We start from the raw sequence: 18447 nt of genomic DNA on the forward strand, positions 1-18447 counted from the left end.
GAGAAAAGGCTGAGCTGTGCCAAATGACACAAGAAGTGGACTGAAAATCAGTGGCAGCAGGTCTGATGGAGGGATGAATCCTCCCCAGAGCCCGGACCTCGACATTATTGAAGCAGTGTGGGATCATCTTTAGTCAAAACATCACAAAAGAAGAGCTTTAAAGTGTCCTTCAAGAAACCTGGAGAACTATTCCCGAAGATTTCTTTAGGAAATGTCAAGAAAGCTTATCTAAGAGGGTTCAGGCTGTGTTGAAGAATAAGGTGATCATTCCAAATACTGACTTTCAAGCTTGTCCGAAGGGTAAAAAAAAAAATCAGTTTTTGCCTCATATATGCCTACTGTACTTCTATTTATGTTTTCAATAGTTTTCTAGTTTGCTTGACCTATTTTACAGTTTCCTAGAATTATACTGTACGTTTAAATGAGGGGTGGCTCAAGACTTTTGCACACTACTGTATGTAGAAATGTTTCTCCACATTTCACCATGTATAATTCTATCACCTGTTTTACCACCTTTAGGAATGTGTCAGTAATAAGGAGAATATCAATGTATTGCTATTGTTATAGAGCCATTTTATTAAGTGTTTGTGAACACTCAGTAGATAGATTTAGTATCAAGTATCCAACCATACTACATTGTCTTAATGCATTGTGTAATCTCAGAGCAATAAAAAGGGTCACACAAGATATTTGACAGCTGTTGAGGCTGAGAAAAAGTGTTGTTTATTAGTTAAAGATGCAGTCTATGGCAAATACAGTGTATTCTTCCTTTCTTTTCTGTCTTTTCTTTCGGGAAACACTATTTGTGTCCACTCTTTCCTCAGAAACTACAATCCCACAATGCACTGCGGCCTTTGGCAGCATTTCTTGTCGACGTGGGAAGGGAGGGATTCGGACACAAACAAATGTCTCTGGTTTTACTGTTGGAGGAGCGTTACAGATGACTGTGACATGTCAGGTGGATTTAATAGAGAGCTTCTTCGCGACGTTTGAAACATGTGGCTCAAACCTGACGAAATTCTGCTGAAAAACGCGTTTAAACTGTGGGTCACCGAGAAGGATAATGAGTATTTCGTACTGCAAAGGAGACGAGGCTACGGAGAAGGTGGCGGCGGTTTGACAGGTAACGTTAACGGTTCGGTCATCGCCTCTTCGTACCCTCAGGACTGCTGCTGCTGTCGCCTCACAAAACACATTAAAACACACAAGTTATCTACGTGTTAACTCATAATTAATGTCGTTATGCTAACGGTGCTGCTTGGCATTATTAGGGCGGGTGTTGGGCAAAATAAAAATAGCTTCTTTGCAACAGGTAGGAGACAAGTGTCAACATAATGCGAGTCAGTTTCGGCGCTAAACAGCTGGTATTCAGGTAGTCTGAGAAGCTGTCTCTGTGTGTACGTGTCAGTATTAAACTTGCTCTTTTGGTTTGTTTGCTATAGAACATGGTTGACGGCTAATATAATTTCCTGCCTATCTCACTGCCCAATGCCTTGGGTTACATTACAACACGTATAACAACTTTAAAGTTTTGTTATCTCTTGTGTACCACAGGTAAAAAATGTCACCAGCTAACTAAATACAGTAAGATTTGAGAAACTTGACCCTAAATCCCAGTTCGTGTGTGGATGTTTTCACCACTTTCTCTCACAAGCCTGAAATAAAACCCTTGAATTTGTAATCTCAGCAATTTCACGACCTCCTCTCTGGATGATAAACGCATCAGCAGCCTTGTGGATGCTCACAAATGAGTTTTGTCGCACTGTAAATCAGGTCAGATCTGTATAATAATACGCTGAACTCACATACAGTAGCTTTATCTTTTATACAGTCGCAACTTGGAAAAAGCCAATCCTGTTTCATAGTCTTGGGAATTTTGAGTCTACAGTATAAACGCAGATGCAAAGAATAACAAGCAACCTTAACGTGTTTCCAGAAGAGTTTCAGTAACCATTAGCATTTATCCTGCAAGTTTCTGGATAACTTTTGGATTTTTATTACCAAAGTCAGATACTATGAGATGCCATCGCACACGATTAGATAATTCAGTGTCCTCTCATCCTTGTACAGACAACTCCCATCAGGATAAAAATGTTTCACCACAGGATTGTGGAAATCATTCACAGCAGGTATTTATGCTGGTTTGTGGACCCTTCCATCCAAAAGGGGACAATCTGAACACACTACTTGCTTGTATATATTTATTTAAAGTGTGTGTTGAGGCCAGTTGCCAGCAGACAGAGTAGCTGAAACACCTGTAGCGGACCTAACAAAGTTAAACTTTCTACCCACTTACAAGAATGAGACTAGATAATTAATCATAATGAATGGTGTTTTGATATTGAAGATAACAGCACACGTGTTCTGTGTGTCTTCTTTAGTGATAGAACAGGTTAAATACTGCTTGACAGGTTTAAGCAGAGGAGCCTTGCAAAGTCCATCCTCTGCTGTGTAAAGTTCTACAATTATTAGATAAAAACAGATATAAAGTAATTATATTAATTAGTTTATGTTATTGTTAAATCATTTGCAGTTAATAGATCATTTTCACCATATTTGGCAGCTCAGTTTAGGACCACACGGCAAGCTCATGTGTGTTCAGCAGGCAGGCCACTTTAATACTGATGCTGTGCATTAGATAGTGGTTTCAGAGCAGCCTTGTTAATAATTCATGGAGGGCCCATCACAGAGACAGTGTGAAGGTACCAGATTTAGCTAATTTTAGTTCTTACATGGATCTATGAGGCCATTCATTTCCTCCTTCAGTATCAGTTTAAACACATAGTTGGTGATCCAAATATTAGATGGATAACTAAAGGGCGGAGATGAATGCAGCTGGTACGGTATACTTTAAAATATTCATCATTAATGATGAACTCCGGGTTGCACAAGTAAGTTTAAGCATCATTTATGTGGTGATGAGATCAGGTCTGGATTAAAACCTTGTCATGGTAAATCTAATGTCTGTCTTTCTGCTTTTCAGAGGTGATGTGAGGCTGTAGGTGTTGCATATAACAGTATTATTTAAAAATAAAATACAAATGTACTGTATGTTACAGGTCTCCTCGTGGGAACTCTGGACACTGTGCTGGACTCCACATCCAAAGTTGCTCCGTTCCGCATCCTTCACCACACACCAGACTCACAAGTTTACTGGTCAATAGCATGTGGTATGAGACTACTTTTTCACCCGAGTCTGGCTTTTCTGTAAAGATGCCCACTGATTCTTTTTTTTAATTAAATGCGTGTTGAGCCACCTTCTGAAACCGCATTAAAACATTCACTGTTGACGAATTAAAGTCCAGCAAAATTCAATTAAAATTACAGTTACCGTAATTAAACGTTAGCGAATGCAAGTGAAGACATGTTACTGTTTGTAAAAGAAGTAAAAAGTCAATTTCTTCATAAATGCAAAAAGAAATGCCAAATATGCCAGAAAGTCTGAGTTTTTTTTTGATAATTTCTTCTTATATTTGTTTGGTCAGGGGTCACCAAAGAGGAGATTGTCCAGCACTGGGACTGGCTGCAGCAGAACATCATGAGGACGCTCTCCGTTTTTGACTCCAGTGAAGACATCACTAGCTTCGTGCAGGGCAAGATTAGAGTAAGAAAGGATGATACAATAGACAATCCCTCCTTGCTGGGCTGTATGATGGCGTCAGAGTTGGTTTGTAAAACCCAAATAACTCTGGAGTAACCACGCGTGTTTCATGTTTTAGGGCCTTATCGCTGAGGAAGGGAAGACATCTCTGGTGCTGGAGGATGATCCTGACAAGTTCCGAGAAGCACTTCTGAGGTTTGAGAAGTGGTTTGAGCTGCCTCCAGAGGAAAAGCTGGTCACATATTACTCATGCAGCTACTGGAAAGGCAAAGTGCCCTGCCAGGGGTGGCTTTACCTCAGCACAAACTTCCTGTGCTTCTATTCATACCTTCTCGGAGCTGAAGGTGAGCCATGTCTCTGTCTTTGCCGTTCTGCCACTTGCCTTGATATGTTGTCTGGTTGTGACAAAGAGCTTTGTAGCACCTAACGGTCGCCATTAAGGGCTTTTAAGGACGTTTTTTCCCCAATAGAAAATAGCTCTTGAAAATGACTGCTTTCAAAATTGGGAGAAAGCCATTATAACTGACCTCACAATAGAGACTTGAAAAGGGGTGTGAATCAAAGACGGCTCTGAATTTCAAGTCTTGTAGGGACATTTTAAGAATAATATGAGAATGTTGTTGTTGTTTTTATCCTCACTTGTTGTGCTGACTCTGCAGTGAAGCTGGTCATCTCCTGGGATGAGATCTGGAGGCTGGAGAAAACCTCTAATGTTATTCTGACTGAGAGCATCCACGTTTTGGCCCACGGAGAGGATCATTACTTCTCCATGCTGCTGCACCTCAGTGAAACTTTTGTCATCATGGAACAGCTGGCCGACTACTCCATCAAGCGTCTTTTTGATAAGGAGGCCTTCCAGAAAGAGCCAGCGCTCTCAGACCCCCTGCAGATTACCAAGAGGTACCGTGTCTGCCACACTGCACAGCTTTACATGATCCTCTTAGTGCTGGCTGACAACTTGAAGAACCAGAATAAGCAGAAAAATCTAACTCGAGTCTAAAATCATTTGTTTTAACTTGCACTGAAGGGCTCATAAATGATGACCGTACCAGTGACTTTTTTTAATTGCCATGCAAATACGTATTTCTTCTTTCTTTTGATTTAGAGTTAATCTTCCACAGTCATGCTTCTTCAATATAACGATTCTTTAATGGGACACTTTTAAAGTAGGGAAAGGGTACGTGACGTTGCTGTGTAATCTGTAAATTCAGCACGTTGGAGGTTGTTTACGTGCTGTTGTTGTGCAGCAGTGCTTTATGTGATTTTAAGAAACAGGATCACTTTTCACTTCCTTCTCTTTAGAGCACTTGTGTGTAAAAGCCTTAAAAGAACTTTTGCTGACGTTTACTTATCGAACACCAATCCAAATTTATAGTGAGCCATCACAGCATTCATGTGGACTTTTCTAACATGTAGCCAAACAGAGTTGTTGATTGTTGTCTATTTCTCTTTCTGACCGACGGGAATAACTTCAGCTTTACCTTATGATGGCAAACTTAGCTAAACGTTGAAAAAAAAGATCCTAAATGGGTGAAAAACACAACCCGACAGGTTTGACTGCTCATACATTTGTATAAATGACTGCGTTAGCAAAGTTTGGGTGCATAGATTTGTAAATTTGTGCCCGTGCATCGTTAAACTGTACATGTGACTAAACAGATTTGCATCTCCTGAACAAATTGGCTGTATAACCAAAATGTGCAAGTTCCATCTTCTCCAAGTACTGGTCCTGGTCACAAGAAATCTTCTTTCCTGTCTCACACTTCTGCCTTTTCATGCCTATGAGACTGACTACTGATTTAAAAGGATTAAATTCAATGTGATGTTCTGCGTACGGCTCATTACTTTCTGCTGCACTTTCCCCACAGAGGCCTCGAAGCTCATGCAAAGAGCGATCAGTTCCGGGCGTTTTTCCGGCTTCCCAAAGAGGAAAACTTGTTAGAGGTCCACGAGAGCTTCTTGTGGGTGCCCTTCAGCCATTTTAACACACTGGGCAAGATCTGTCTTTCGGAGAACTACCTGTGTTTTGCCAGTCAGGATGGAAGCCAGTGCCATGTCATTATTCCAATGCGAGAGGTAGAACTGCATTACCGCATCGATTAAAAGCCCGTTCTCAAATAGCACCTGGCTAACTGATGCATAGCAGAGAGACTCACACTGTGACCATCTGCTCTGCCAAAAATGGCTGTTTTTCCAGGTTGTTAACGTTGAGAAGCCAGATTCCAGCAACAGGACTTTAACAGTGTGTGTGCGTGGAAAGAGAGCGTTGCGTTTCTCCGAGGTACGGGACTACCAACGGCTTGCAAATACAATCCGTAGCAGGTGTGGTATCAGTGCCAGCCCACAGTACTCTGCTTCATCAGAGGTAACGTTCTTGGATATTTTGTTTGTGCCATTTTCCTCGTGTAGTTTCCACTGGTTTCTGACAGTGTGAATTATGTGTTTTTAACACTAAGGCCATACGAGGCGAATGTCAATCACTTATAAATCACTTCGAGGACAATCCAGAGGATGTAACTCTCATGGTGGGACAGAAAGACAGCAGCAAGGCTGTAAGCACTGAGGCTCTCATGACGGTTTTCCACCCCCAGGATGTTGAAAACCTTGATCCCAAAATGGTAAGCATCAGAGCTCAACTGCATTTACTCGAAATCCTGCTGGATTACCTTGATGCTCTTGTAATGTACCAGAATTATTGATCAATTAGGGGGGTTGATGTTAAATTAAAGCATGCGTCTGTTCAGCTTTGATGGTAATGTGTTTAATAGCTTAAAGAGAAGATGAAGGAGCAGTCTTGGAATATCCATTTCTCTGAATATGGACGCGGAACAAGTATGTTCTTCACCAGGAAAACTCGAGACCTGATTGTTCGCGGCGTTCCCGAGGCCTTGAGGGGAGAACTGTGGATGCTGTTTTCAGGTATTTATAGATCAAATGTTTCTCTATCCAGGTCGTGTACAATAAGTGACATACAGTCTAAGTGGTTTCTTAATGAGGCCTTTCAAAGATTCTTTTTCCTCAGTATTCAGCGCGGTCGGTGTGAGATCATTACTGCATCTGTGTTTGAGCTGACTCTGGGTTTGACTCTGCAGGAGCTGTCAATGACATGGCCACTCACCCCGGCTATTACACTGAGCTGGTGGAACAGTCTCTGGGCACGAGCACTCTGGCTACAGATGAGATTGAAAGAGATCTGCACCGCTCTCTGCCTGAGCACCCGGCCTTTCAGAGTGACACAGGGATCTCAGCTCTACGCAGAGTCCTCACTGCCTATGCCTCCAGGAACCCAAAAATTGGATACTGCCAGGTATTCGAATCTCTTCAGGCGTGTTGTTATCTGGCAGGGAGCACTGCTTGACACCGATAAAGAAACGCATATTTTAATCTGCCGTTGAAACACATCCTATGTTTGTATATAGACAAAAGTGTATCACTGGAAAACATATGATGAATATTCAGTCATTCACACAGAGCATCAGTAAGCTTATTTTCTCTTAAAATTAGAACTTCTTTCTTCAGTTTTTTTGTGATAATTTACAGTGTTGGGCCTTGATCCACTTCTCAGTTCTTTATATTTTGCTCTCCAAGAAGCCAGACGTCCTTGTAATCTCTTAAAGTGGTCTTGAGCTATAGTTCTCCAGGCTTTCTGAAGGGACTTGAGTTTTTCTACGGACATTGGCTGTTTTATTTCCCCTAATTTTCAGTTGTTTGTTAGACCACTAAACGTTAATCTTTGAAAAAAAGGCACCCAACTCAAGGAATGACCCAGTGTTGTGTCTACACATAAGACAGCTGAGCAGACAACCTAATTTAAATGGCATCTTTAGTCGCTTTGGTCATAGCAACCTGTCACAAAGACTTACAATTCCTACAAGCTCACTGGAATTGTACAGGAGGGATGGGTCAACACATTTGCACAGTGCTGTATGTGAAAACTATATGTTGGTAATAGATCCTGAGCTGATGGAATATGTCATTTATGCCACAACGCTGTGCAAATACAAGCTACAAAGGTCCAGTTGTTACATGCATTCACTTTGTGATGCAGAAAATGTGAAAATAAGTCTTACTTATTTTGCTGGTATTGAGTCCAATTGAAAACAGATGAGATATTTGCGTGTGTGTGTGTTGTTCTCTTGCAAAACTTTTCTAAAACCACTAAACGGGTGTGATGTCTCCTGTTTAGGCCATGAACATCCTCACCTCAGTTCTCCTGTTGTATGCAAAAGAGGAGGAGGCTTTCTGGCTGTTGGTAGCTGTCTGTGAGAGGATGCTGCCGGATTACTTTAACCGCAGAATTATTGGTGAGACTGGAAGAACTGGTTTCTGGTGGGTTTTTTTTCTGCTGGTAGTTTGAGCAGATGGGACTTTAATGGTAATTTTATTTCATTCCTAGGTGCTTTGGTTGACCAGGCTGTGTTCGAGGACCTGATCAGAGAAAACCTCCCCCAGCTGGTTGAGCACATGACAGACCTGAGTTTCTTCTCGTCTGTGTCCTTGTCCTGGTTTCTCACTCTGTTCATCAGTGTCCTGCCCATCGAGAGCGCTGTGAATGTGGTGGACTGTTTCTTCTATGATGGGATAAAAGCTATTCTGCAGCTCGGCCTTGCTGTGCTGGACTACAACATGGAGGCTCTGATCAGCTGCCACGATGATGCAGAAGCGGTCACCATCCTCAACAAGTCTGTATGCATTCTGACAAAAGTAGGATTGACATATTTTAGACATTGCCGCTCTGCAAATTGCTCCGTCTCCCTTTCTGATGGTGTTATTTCAGATTCTTCGACAGTGTGACTAACAAAGACAGCCCGTTGCCTCCAACCGTGCAGCAAGCTTCAGTGGGAAATAATGACAAAGCATCTCACATCAGTGTTGATATCAGTGAACTGATCCAAGAGGCCTACAAGGTATTATGAGATTACCCAATCATTGTTATTTAGTTAACAGTTTCTTTATTGTGGTTGACAAAAAATATATATATATTTTTAAACTTTGTTTATTAAGCTTTTTCACAATAACACTCAGAACAGAATCCCAACCCCATGAAGTTAAAAAAAAAATAGAAATAAATAAAAAAAATACATAGATAGATAAATCACAATAAAAATGATCAATAGATGAGTAAATCTAAGACAATGTATGTCAATCATGTTGTAAAAGAAGACATATATGAATATAAAAAGGAGAGAATGTTACAGAAAAACAAACAAACCAACAAGCGAAAAACAGAGAGATACAGTACATACAGAATAGTATTTAAGTGTGTTGTCATCTAAACACAATGAAATCAATGGTTGTCCTAGTTAGCTTGATTCATGCAGCTCTGATTTCTCTTCCACATATCTCAAAAGGTTGCCAAATCTTATTGAATTTACCAGCTGAACCTCCAAGTGTGTGTTTTATTTTTTCCAATTTCATATAATATAAAGTACTTCTGATCCAAAGTGTGTGGGATGGAGGGATGGCATCCTTCCATTTTAGAAGGATTAGGTGACGGGCGAGCGAGCTACAGAAAGCCAGAAAGTCACACTGGGAATTGTTCAAACCGTAAACAACAGACGGTTCTCCAAGTAGAGCTGTGATTGGGCAGGGGGCTACAAACGCCTCCAGAACCTCAGAAAGTGTTTTAAACACTGAAGTCCAATAGGTCGACAGTATGGAACAGCTCCAAATCGTGTGTAAATATGAATACGGGGTCAATTTACAACGGTTGCACGCTGGATCTATATCTGGGAATCTCTCTGATAGTTTCTCTTTGGTCCAGTGAGCTCGGTGCAAGAATTTTCACTGCATTAGTCCATGCCTTACACAGATAGAGGAGGTGTGGACTCTTTTTAATATTGCTTCCCAGGTTTCATCACGCATGTTTTCATTTATGTGCTGCTCCCATCTATATTTAATGGTGTCAAGGGGCAGGGATTTTTGGGATGAAAGTGTACTATATAGGTTAGATATTATACCTTTAAATGACTGCACAGGTGCCAATAGAGAGTCGATATCAGAGATCGAAGGATAGTCTGGAAAACGAGGCAGCTGCTTTCGAATGAAATCACGCAACTGTAAGTATCGGACCCAAAGTAACCATCTATGAAGAGGTCCTGCTGTGTGCGCAAACCCCTATTTTGCAACTGCAGAAACACACTGTCCTGAAGAGAGGGGGGAAACATGACGGATTGGTTTTCTTTTTTCAGAAATATGGACATATCCGCTCCGAGGAAGTGGAGAGTTCACGGAAGAGAAACAAGCTTTATGTGATCCAGACACTGGAGGATACAACCAAGCAAAATGTTGTGAGTTCACAATAGTTAATATCACTGTATTGTTGCTAAGAATAGTACAACAATAAGAATTGATTTATTATCTGTTTTCAGATCCGGGTGGTGTCCCAAGAAGTCCGATTTAACGTCTCACAGCTTGATGAGCTTTATAATTTGTTCAAAGTGAGTCTTAAACCTAATTCAGGACGGCATCCTCACCACCTTTACACAGAACTGTAAAAAGCTTACAAGCTTCTCTTGTCCCGCACCCCGCCTACTTCCCTTCCTCCACTTTCAGAGGCAACATTTCCTCAGCTGTTACTGGACAATGAAAAGTCCAGCTCTGCTGCACCATGACCCCAGTCTGGCCTATTTGGAGCAGTATCAACTGGGTTTCCAACAGTTCAGCGTGCTCTTCTCTCTGCTGGAGCCCTGGGCTTTCTGCACCTCCAAGAGCACCCTCTCCCTCTGGGTTTTCCGCCTAATAGACGAAAACCAGGATGGTCTCATCAACTTTAAAGAATTCTGCTGTGCCCTTGGCAAGTTCCTTCGATATCTGCCCTCTACTAATGCATCTTTTCACCTCAGTATCCACGCTGCTTTAACTGTATATCGCTTCTCCCACAGATACTTTATACGGTGGATCTTTCACAAATAAGCTGATATTCCTCTTCAAGCTACACCTGCCGCCAGGTCAGTAATAAACAACTTCTAAAACCAGCAGCAGCTGGTCCCCCACATGATCATTTCAACACCTATCCCCTTTAGGTGTCCGCATGCCATCTGACTTTGTAAACAACACAGTTGCATCTTCAGCCTTTGACCCATTTTTTTCCCCACGGCATCTGGACTGTGAAAACAAACTCCTGTGGGTTCAAAGTATAGTTGCTGTGAATGTTTTCAGCTTTGATTCCTCAGTTTCCCTGAAAACGCACTACAGCACCGATGCTACAGTAGCATACTCACAGAAGAGAAGCAACATGTAAAACACAAGGTCAGATCGTGTTAAATCAGCCTGTGGTGCACAGAGTTTGAAAACATATGAGCTGTCATTTCAATAATCCAGTCCATAACTCAGGATTTGTTGAGTGAGCACATTGCCTGGGGGTAGGATGCTGTCCTTGACTGTGTAGCTCTTATCTGCATGATGTGTCGCAGCCTGCTTGGAGGCTGGGGTAAGAATAGTCTGTGTCGGGTGAAAGCACTTGCCATGGCAACGATGGGTGTCAAGGAGCATGTGAGGGCATTTTAGCAGTGGGCCAGTTTCTCCAAAAAGAGGATCTATATAGAGGAAGAGCTGCTCGAATTACAACTGACAGCTTAGCAGCAGACAAGCCCTGAGTCACCATTTGTGCTGTGCCAGGCCAATGAACATCTAGCAGCAAAGCTTATTTTCTGTCGGGTGGAGAGTGTGCATTGTTTCAGCACCAAGGACAGGTCACATCCTGGTGCCACAGTCCAAACTAACATGGCAGAGGCTCGCCTCCAATCCACATCACAGGCACGAAGCACTGTTTCCTCCTCCGCTTCCTCAGGGGCTGAAACTGGATCTAACGCCCCATTGATCCAGGACATGTAGTCGTGTACTTTTTAGAGCTCAGAGTGTGCAGCAGCAGCAACTGTATTGACTAATCTGCTCCAATTAGAGAAGCTGCTGCTCAGCATCACCACCTGTGTTGTGGTCGTACCTTTAACTCAGCAACAACAACTCTGCTGAAGTTTTCATACGTGTGTACGTCGAAATTAAGTTTAGATCTTTGTTCTGATAAAGAGTTGCCACATAGCAAAAGTAAATATTTAATACATGCTAGTGCGTTATTCAGACGCAGGCACGATGCTATCAGACAAATAAAGTGACATTGCCTGCTGGCTTGTGAGGGTAAATGTTAAATCCGAGCATGAAATTGCACGCATGCTTGCACCCACATGTGGTCATCAGTGCAGGTTGGAATATGGAGGTATAGCACATCTTAACTAACCATGAGATTAGAAATTAGATGTATAACAGCAGAATGCATTTCACAAATCAACATTTTTCCATAATGAAGCGCAAACAGGCTGCAGGTCTCCATTTGGATCTTAAATGCCACAACTGTCTGAAATATGGTTCATGGAGTCTTTTTCCTCAGCTAGTGTGCCAGTTAACCACAAGGTAAATGGGTAAACAACATCCTAACAGGAGAACATGGCGGAAAACAGCAGGGGAGATCATCGTATATGTAAAATATTGCTGAAATTACTGCACAGATTTAGTCTTTAAGTTCGAGTTTAAGGTGACGCTACAGTTATGAACTATGAAGGATTTTATTGGAGCAGACTGAGGCCCTTGAAATGCTTGAAATGCTTTAATTGCACTTTACTGTAAGAGATGTAAACTAAGATGATCTATTTTTGGTCGGACTAACACAGTAATCCAATCTAATAATGGTTTAGAAATAGTTAACAAAGAACAATATGAACATTTTAGAGTGGCCCAGCCAGAATCTGTGGAGGGAACTAAAGAGTAGAGCGACAGCAGGGCAGACTTCCAACCTGAGACCTGGAGACTGTTGCAGAAGAGGAGAGGTCAAAAAACTAAGTGGAGTCATTAGAATAGCTTCACAACAACGTGGGAAAATCAAGGCCTTTCCAAAGAGAGATGATTAAATTAAGAAATTATTGTTAATATCTATAACGCAGGCTCTTACCAGTATTTGTCAGTGACAGCTATAAGTCCTAACTTTGCTTATGTAGAACACTGGAAAGACGGATATAACCAGTTTACAATGCATCACCATTATTTAGAGCTAAAAACTTCTTTAATTGTCAGCTTGACAGAAACTTGGTTGATTGCATGAGTGTTAGATTTTATTATGTTAGACTAAACTCAAACCTCAGTATAATGGATATCTGTAGTATCTATTTAAACCTTAAACCACAGTGTAACCTGTATTGCTCATGTGGATCTTCTGTCATTTCATTCTCCTCTTTCCTTTCAGTGCTCTCATTGTCAGTCTCTTTTAGCTTTCACAGGTAGTCCTTTGCACTTAAAGGAACAAAGAATCCAGAACTTTATTCCACTGACCGAAGACTCTTCTCACTTGAGTAGACTCACTGGTTAGCCTCTTTACTCCTTTTCTTCTCTTAAAGCTCAGATTCTTCCCTTTTTTTCTGCTTAAATTCTATAATGATGAGTCTTAATGAGTCTTGCCTGGAAATATGTCTCAGTGCAGTTTGTTCACATGTCACCTTTTTATTTCAGCCTTTGATCTGCCAGAGGATGGTGTGATAAGGAAAAGCCCAGAGAGAGGTACAATTTCACCAACATTCACTCTACTCCCCATACCTTGAAAACAATTACTGTAAACTAGGGCTGGGCGAGTTAACTCGTTATTATCACGTTAACTCGCTAATTATTTAACGCCGATAAATATTTTATCGTGCATTAATGCAGGTTTTAGTTTTTTTAATTATTTTTTAATAAAAAAAAAATAAAAAAATAAATTTTGGGGGGCTTTCGTGCCTTTAATGGATAGAAAAGTTCAGAGAGACAGGAAGCAGGGGGCAGAGAGAGGGGGAACAACACGCAGCACAGGGCCGTCCGATGCGGGACTCAAACCGGGGCCAGCTGCAGCGAGGACTGTAGCCTCTTGTACATGAGGCCTGCTGTACCCACTACGCCACAGACCCCCCCCCTGTTTTATTAATTATTTTATTTTGTAAAAGTCTGTTGCTTTCTGCTGCGGAACCGGAAAAGAAAGTAATCGGCGGATCCACCAAACATGGAGAAGGGTACAGAACTTTTACTCGGCCATTTTCATTTTAAAGTTCTTCCAGACGGCGGAGTCGACAGAACCAAAGTCATCTGTAAACACTGCCAAGTTGAATTGTCTTCTCAGTGTAGTAGTTCCAGTCTAAAATATCACTTAAAGGCAAAACACACAACTGATATCAGCAAGTCATTCAAGGAAACAGACAGTGGAGCGAGGCTTCTACATAAAAACTACAGAAAGATGCTGATGTTAAAAGTGTGTTTGCACAACAAATGTTATGGCACTTTCATTCATATGGCAGCACATTTAAAATAAAACTAAATGCTAAAAGCTATACACTACTTTTGGATTCATTTTTGGATTTTGCGTACAAATGCGATTAATCGTGATTGATCAGGGAAATCTTGTGATTAATTAGATTAAAAATTTTAATTGTTGCCCAGCCCTACTGTAAACATCTTGTTTTTTGTGATATTGACAGGCAAGGGAAAGGTGGACCTGCAGGCCTACCTGAAACAATGGCAAAATGAAATACTCAAGAAAGAGGAAACGATCAAGGACCTACCCAGAATCAATCAGGTTATTCAACTGATCATTTATTTAGATTCCCTTTTTAACAAAAATAAAGACTTGTTTTTGAATATGTCTCTCATTCTATCTCAGAGTCAGTTCATCCAGTTCTCCAAAACGCTCTACAATATCTTTCATGGTGATCCTGAGGAGGAGTCACTGTACCGGGCCGTTGCCCATGTGACCAGCCTCCTCCTGAGGATGGAGGAGGTGGGACGGAGGCTGCAGGAGCCACGCAGCCCACCTGAGACCAAAAAGCCTGCCAACACTACCGCTGCGGAGGAGGAGGCTTCAGCTGAGGACGCCTCTACCACCCCGGAGAGCTCGGACCCCTCCAGCCCCCACAACAGCCAGGATGCCGTGCCCGACCTGTCAGAGACGGACTGGTCGTTCTCGTTCGAACAGATCCTGGCATCTCTGCTCAACGAGCCGACCATAGTCAGCTTCTTCGACCGGCCCGTCGATATTCAGACAAAACTAAGACAAGCTAGGGTTGCCCAGCTGAAGCAAAAGGCGAATAAGTGAAGGGAATTAATACTTTGCTTCTGACACATACCAAGAGGTTACCGTGAATTTTCTTTTTCCACTTTGAGTAGGCGGATGGAGTTCTGTGATGCAGAGAGAAAGATTACTTTGACATCAGAAGTGAAAGGGAGACGTCCCAAAGCTGGGGTGCAACAATATGTGTGAGTCATGCAAATGATCAGTAGCTATGGCATATGCAGCACATCATTCTAAAGACGCTAAGAGCGCTGTTCTGAAACAGTCCACTGACCAACACCTTAACTGTGTTTTTAATGTTCAGTCTCAAATCTAATGATCTATTCTCAACCTCGGTGATGAATTTTGTTCTCTCGTGTAGCCGCACTTTCTCTAGAGTTCAAATCAAGTTTGAAGCAGAATACCCGTCTGTGGTATAATGGGGCACATTGACTACTCTAACAGAAGTCTGTTCAAAGTCCATAATAGATAATGTAGACAAGATGACCGAGAGTCCACAAAAGGATTCTCCATGTCTTTATGTATATCGTCATTCAGATTAGTAGCTACTGCTTTAAAGTGTATGTGTATGCTAGTACAAAGTGTCCTGTGACTTGAGTGTCTCATGGTGTGAGGTCCTTCTAAAACATCCTCTTATTGTAAGAAACACCAGCTTCATTCATACTAGGACATAACAGTAGTACATGTGAGTTAAAGACAGGTTGTAGTGTTCCCTGGTCCCTGGAAGCCATAAATTGATCAGATTATCTGACCAATGATGTCAGATACGTTTTACTGGGAGCAAAAAAATGCTGAAGAGGATGATGCACATTTGCAATAACGCACAAGAGAGGATGCTGTACTGCCACAGCACTCACCTGTCCTGTACTCCAATAGCAGCACACAAGGTTACCGCATCGCAGCTTGATTTCATGCGTGTGAGACCTGAAATCTCCACGCCGCTGCATCTTCCTCAGCGCTGTGTGTGATCGTCGCAGTGCAGTTGGTTGATGTGTTGTTTGCATATGTCAGTCTTGCTGTTTCTGTGCTGTAGGATGTTGTGCTTTAGTATGTGCAGCATTTTGTACATAAAGGTCAGTTAAGTAGGCTTTTCGATTATTATATTTATCAGACTTGTATCGAAAATATGATATGAGCTAGTGGACTGTTGGGGAAAACTTAAACCTTTTGAAGGATATTTAGTTTTAACAAATCTCAGGGTGACATTTGTGTAAAATGAAAGGAAGAAAAGGGTTATTTTTTCAACCTGGGATATATATATATATATATATATAGATATATCTATATATAGATATTTAGCTAAAATATATATATATATAGGTATATATATATATATATATATAGGTATATGATATGACAAGAGTTAAACATGGCCTACATATATCTGTAACATGACATAATGAGCATGTGTAGCATAGTTACAAGATTTTTCAGCCTTTAGCAAACTGCTATTAATGCTTGCCAGAGAAAGAGTATTTTAGTTGTTCTTTTCTGCTGCTCGTCTTTCTTCTTGCTTCCTTCTCAGTGAGTTATTTGCACAGTTGTTTGAGATGCACAAGCTATAGATGCGCCTGTATCTCAGCCAGATCTCAAAGGTGTGGGATTCCAAAAGGTTGTGACCACTTCAGCTGCAGCTCGTCATCTCCAGGGGCCAAAACCACCTTGTGTTTTTTTTGTTTTTCTTTAAAGCTTTACAGCGTCTCTGCTTCTGTTGGGGAGGAGGTGTTTTAGGTGCCTCTTAAATGCAGCTTCAAACCTCTGTTTGCTGTTTCTTCTTCTTTTGTATTTTTGTCATTTGCTGAATGATTAGTCTTTTTCACCAACCAGAAGAGTATTTCATTGTGTAGTCATTGTATCACTTTGACATTTGTATTGTTAAGTAAGCTCCAAAATCTTTGGAAATAAGCATTTCTCAGTGTCTTTTTGAGACATCAAGATACTGACTGTCAGGTCTGAGGCACAAGAGATTGAGCAACAGGAGTGGGTGATCATCTTTACTATCGAAATCAACATTATTCAAAGCGGGCAGATCTGAGAATACAATGATGTTTTCACTGTCTGCTTCTCTGCAGTTTCCACTGAATTTGTAACATTTCCAAACAACAACATCGTTACTCTAAAATGCAAATGACCTCTTACCGAGGAGAATCTGCGTGGGTTATGAGTTCTTGCATGCTTAGTCGGTTTCTGATTTTGATAGTATGTTAAATCTTAAGAAGTCGAGCTTGCTTTCCAGAATTAATTCCTTGGTCTTTGTGCAAGAAATCAAGAGCAGACAAACTCTGATGCTAAATGCTTCATATTTGACTCGTTTTTACAGTCTGTTGTTCCTCTTGATGGGAATTAAAGGAGGAACCGAGGAGAGAAAAAATTAAACCTACAGCGACTGAAATGTGTGGATTTTGATCGAACATTTGTTCTGTTTGCTTGCTTCATTATGATTTGTTATATTTCCATGTGAATGCACCAAAATAAAGAGTGATGATTCAGTGAGTGGTACCTGGTCTCATATATGTGCGAATAATTATAACCCATGGCAAAGATTATGGAAATGACGTTAATTCAGTTTTATTCTGTAAAGATGTGGCAAAAAACGATGTAATCTAACCACAGATCAAAGAAATACCTGCAAATGAGTCTATAGAGAAGGCTTAATGAGCTGTCGCACCTGGCTGACTGACGGGGAACAACAACGATGGAGAGGATTTTAAAACTGTTTCAAGAAGGTAATTAAACACGGAGTGTTGCAAAAGACCTTGCTTCTCAGTCCGCTGGAGTAAATGCAAACAAAATGGGATGTTGCCCAAAAAAAATCTGCTTTGTTTAACGAAGCTAAAAGTTAAGCTGTTGAATGAGAGGGTTTTATGTCATATGTGATTTGTTTATGTTCTACTAAATAACCGGCAGTGACAGAAATTGGGACTCATAGCATTGTATTTTCATCTTGACGGGGCTGTCGCGTTAACAGTATGTCTCACATTAACGTTTATCTGGGTTTTCTTTTGTCTTATAATGAGATATGACTGATTTATTATAACCACAAAGGTTCAAAGTTCAGAAAAAGTTCACTCAGTGCTGTGGAGCTGGGTTATTCATCTCAAAGCCCTGGAATTTAGAATCGGACTGTTGAGATATTTCAGTCTAATGAGTCTAAATTAAAGTAATGAAGTGTCTGCCTTTTAAAAAAAAAAACACATCTGTACAGTATATTCTGAACCATGCAGCTGTATCTGTTACACCTGTTGTCGAGCAAGCATCACCTCAAGGCCTTAAAGGTTATAATTATTCCTTTTCATCTGCTAACTTCCCCACCCGCAAACAATAAATAACTACAGTTCTGGGCATGAGATCTCACATGTGATAGTGGCCCAACCCTAAGACAGTTTTAATGGACAATACTCACATTACCTTATTTTTGGCCTTTCAAAGCCTTTGAAAACATTACAGTACCACGAGATGATACACGAGACGGGATAACACTCACTAATGTTCGTTTTTTTCTTTTTGTTTTTCCACTTGGGATTCATGGAGCATACAAAGATAAATTAACTGTGCTGTTGTATGTACTAAAGGCCAAGTTCTTGGACAAAGAGAGGCACAGATCAATCTTGTAAATCAGACTTATGAGGTTGTTCGCATCATACACACAAGCCTTCAATGATTTATCACTTGCATACTGTATAGCCTCCTTGACTTGTCCAAAAGCGTGCACTCTTGTCTGCCTGATTTACGAGGAGCAGTGGTACTCGCCGACCAATGGTCTCTG

General features: G+C 41.1%; 1 protein-coding gene across 2 annotated transcripts; it reads left to right on the forward strand.

Moving 5' to 3' along the window:
* Positions 1–870: 870 nt before the first annotated feature.
* Positions 871–17170, forward strand: tbc1d8b (TBC1 domain family member 8B). Of its 2 annotated transcripts, XM_075487953.1 has the most exons (21): positions 871–1123; positions 3060–3170; positions 3486–3604; positions 3720–3945; positions 4261–4501; positions 5470–5677; positions 5799–5966; positions 6058–6219; positions 6370–6520; positions 6694–6908; positions 7788–7905; positions 7998–8283; positions 8379–8508; positions 9793–9891; positions 9973–10041; positions 10157–10397; positions 10486–10551; positions 12862–12954; positions 13100–13147; positions 14092–14189; positions 14274–17170. In XM_075487953.1, the coding sequence occupies exons 1-21, from the start codon at positions 997–999 to the stop codon at positions 14703–14705; spliced, it is 3408 nt and encodes a 1135-aa protein (XP_075344068.1). In that variant the 5' UTR covers positions 871–996; the 3' UTR covers positions 14706–17170. The 2 variants fall into 2 exon arrangements, with proteins under 2 accessions (XP_075344068.1, XP_075344069.1); XM_075487954.1 differs by lacking the exon at positions 12862–12954.
* Positions 17171–18447: the final 1277 nt, after the last annotated feature.

Source organism: Odontesthes bonariensis, chromosome 16 (assembly GCF_027942865.1).
Source record: "Odontesthes bonariensis isolate fOdoBon6 chromosome 16, fOdoBon6.hap1, whole genome shotgun sequence".
Lineage (NCBI taxonomy): Eukaryota > Metazoa > Chordata > Actinopteri > Atheriniformes > Atherinopsidae > Odontesthes > Odontesthes bonariensis.

Excerpts from the sequence above, each read along its gene's own strand:
- tbc1d8b (XM_075487953.1), top strand. The coding sequence starts at position 997 with ATGTGGCTCAAACCTGACGAAATTCTGCTGAAAAACGCGTTTAAACTG. Across the intron at positions 3,171-3,485 it reads TTACTGGTCAATAGCATGTG|GGGTCACCAAAGAGGAGATT; the intron begins GTATGAGACTAC and ends TTGTTTGGTCAG. Across the intron at positions 8,509-9,792 it reads TGATCCAAGAGGCCTACAAG|AAATATGGACATATCCGCTC; the intron begins GTATTATGAGAT and ends TTCTTTTTTCAG.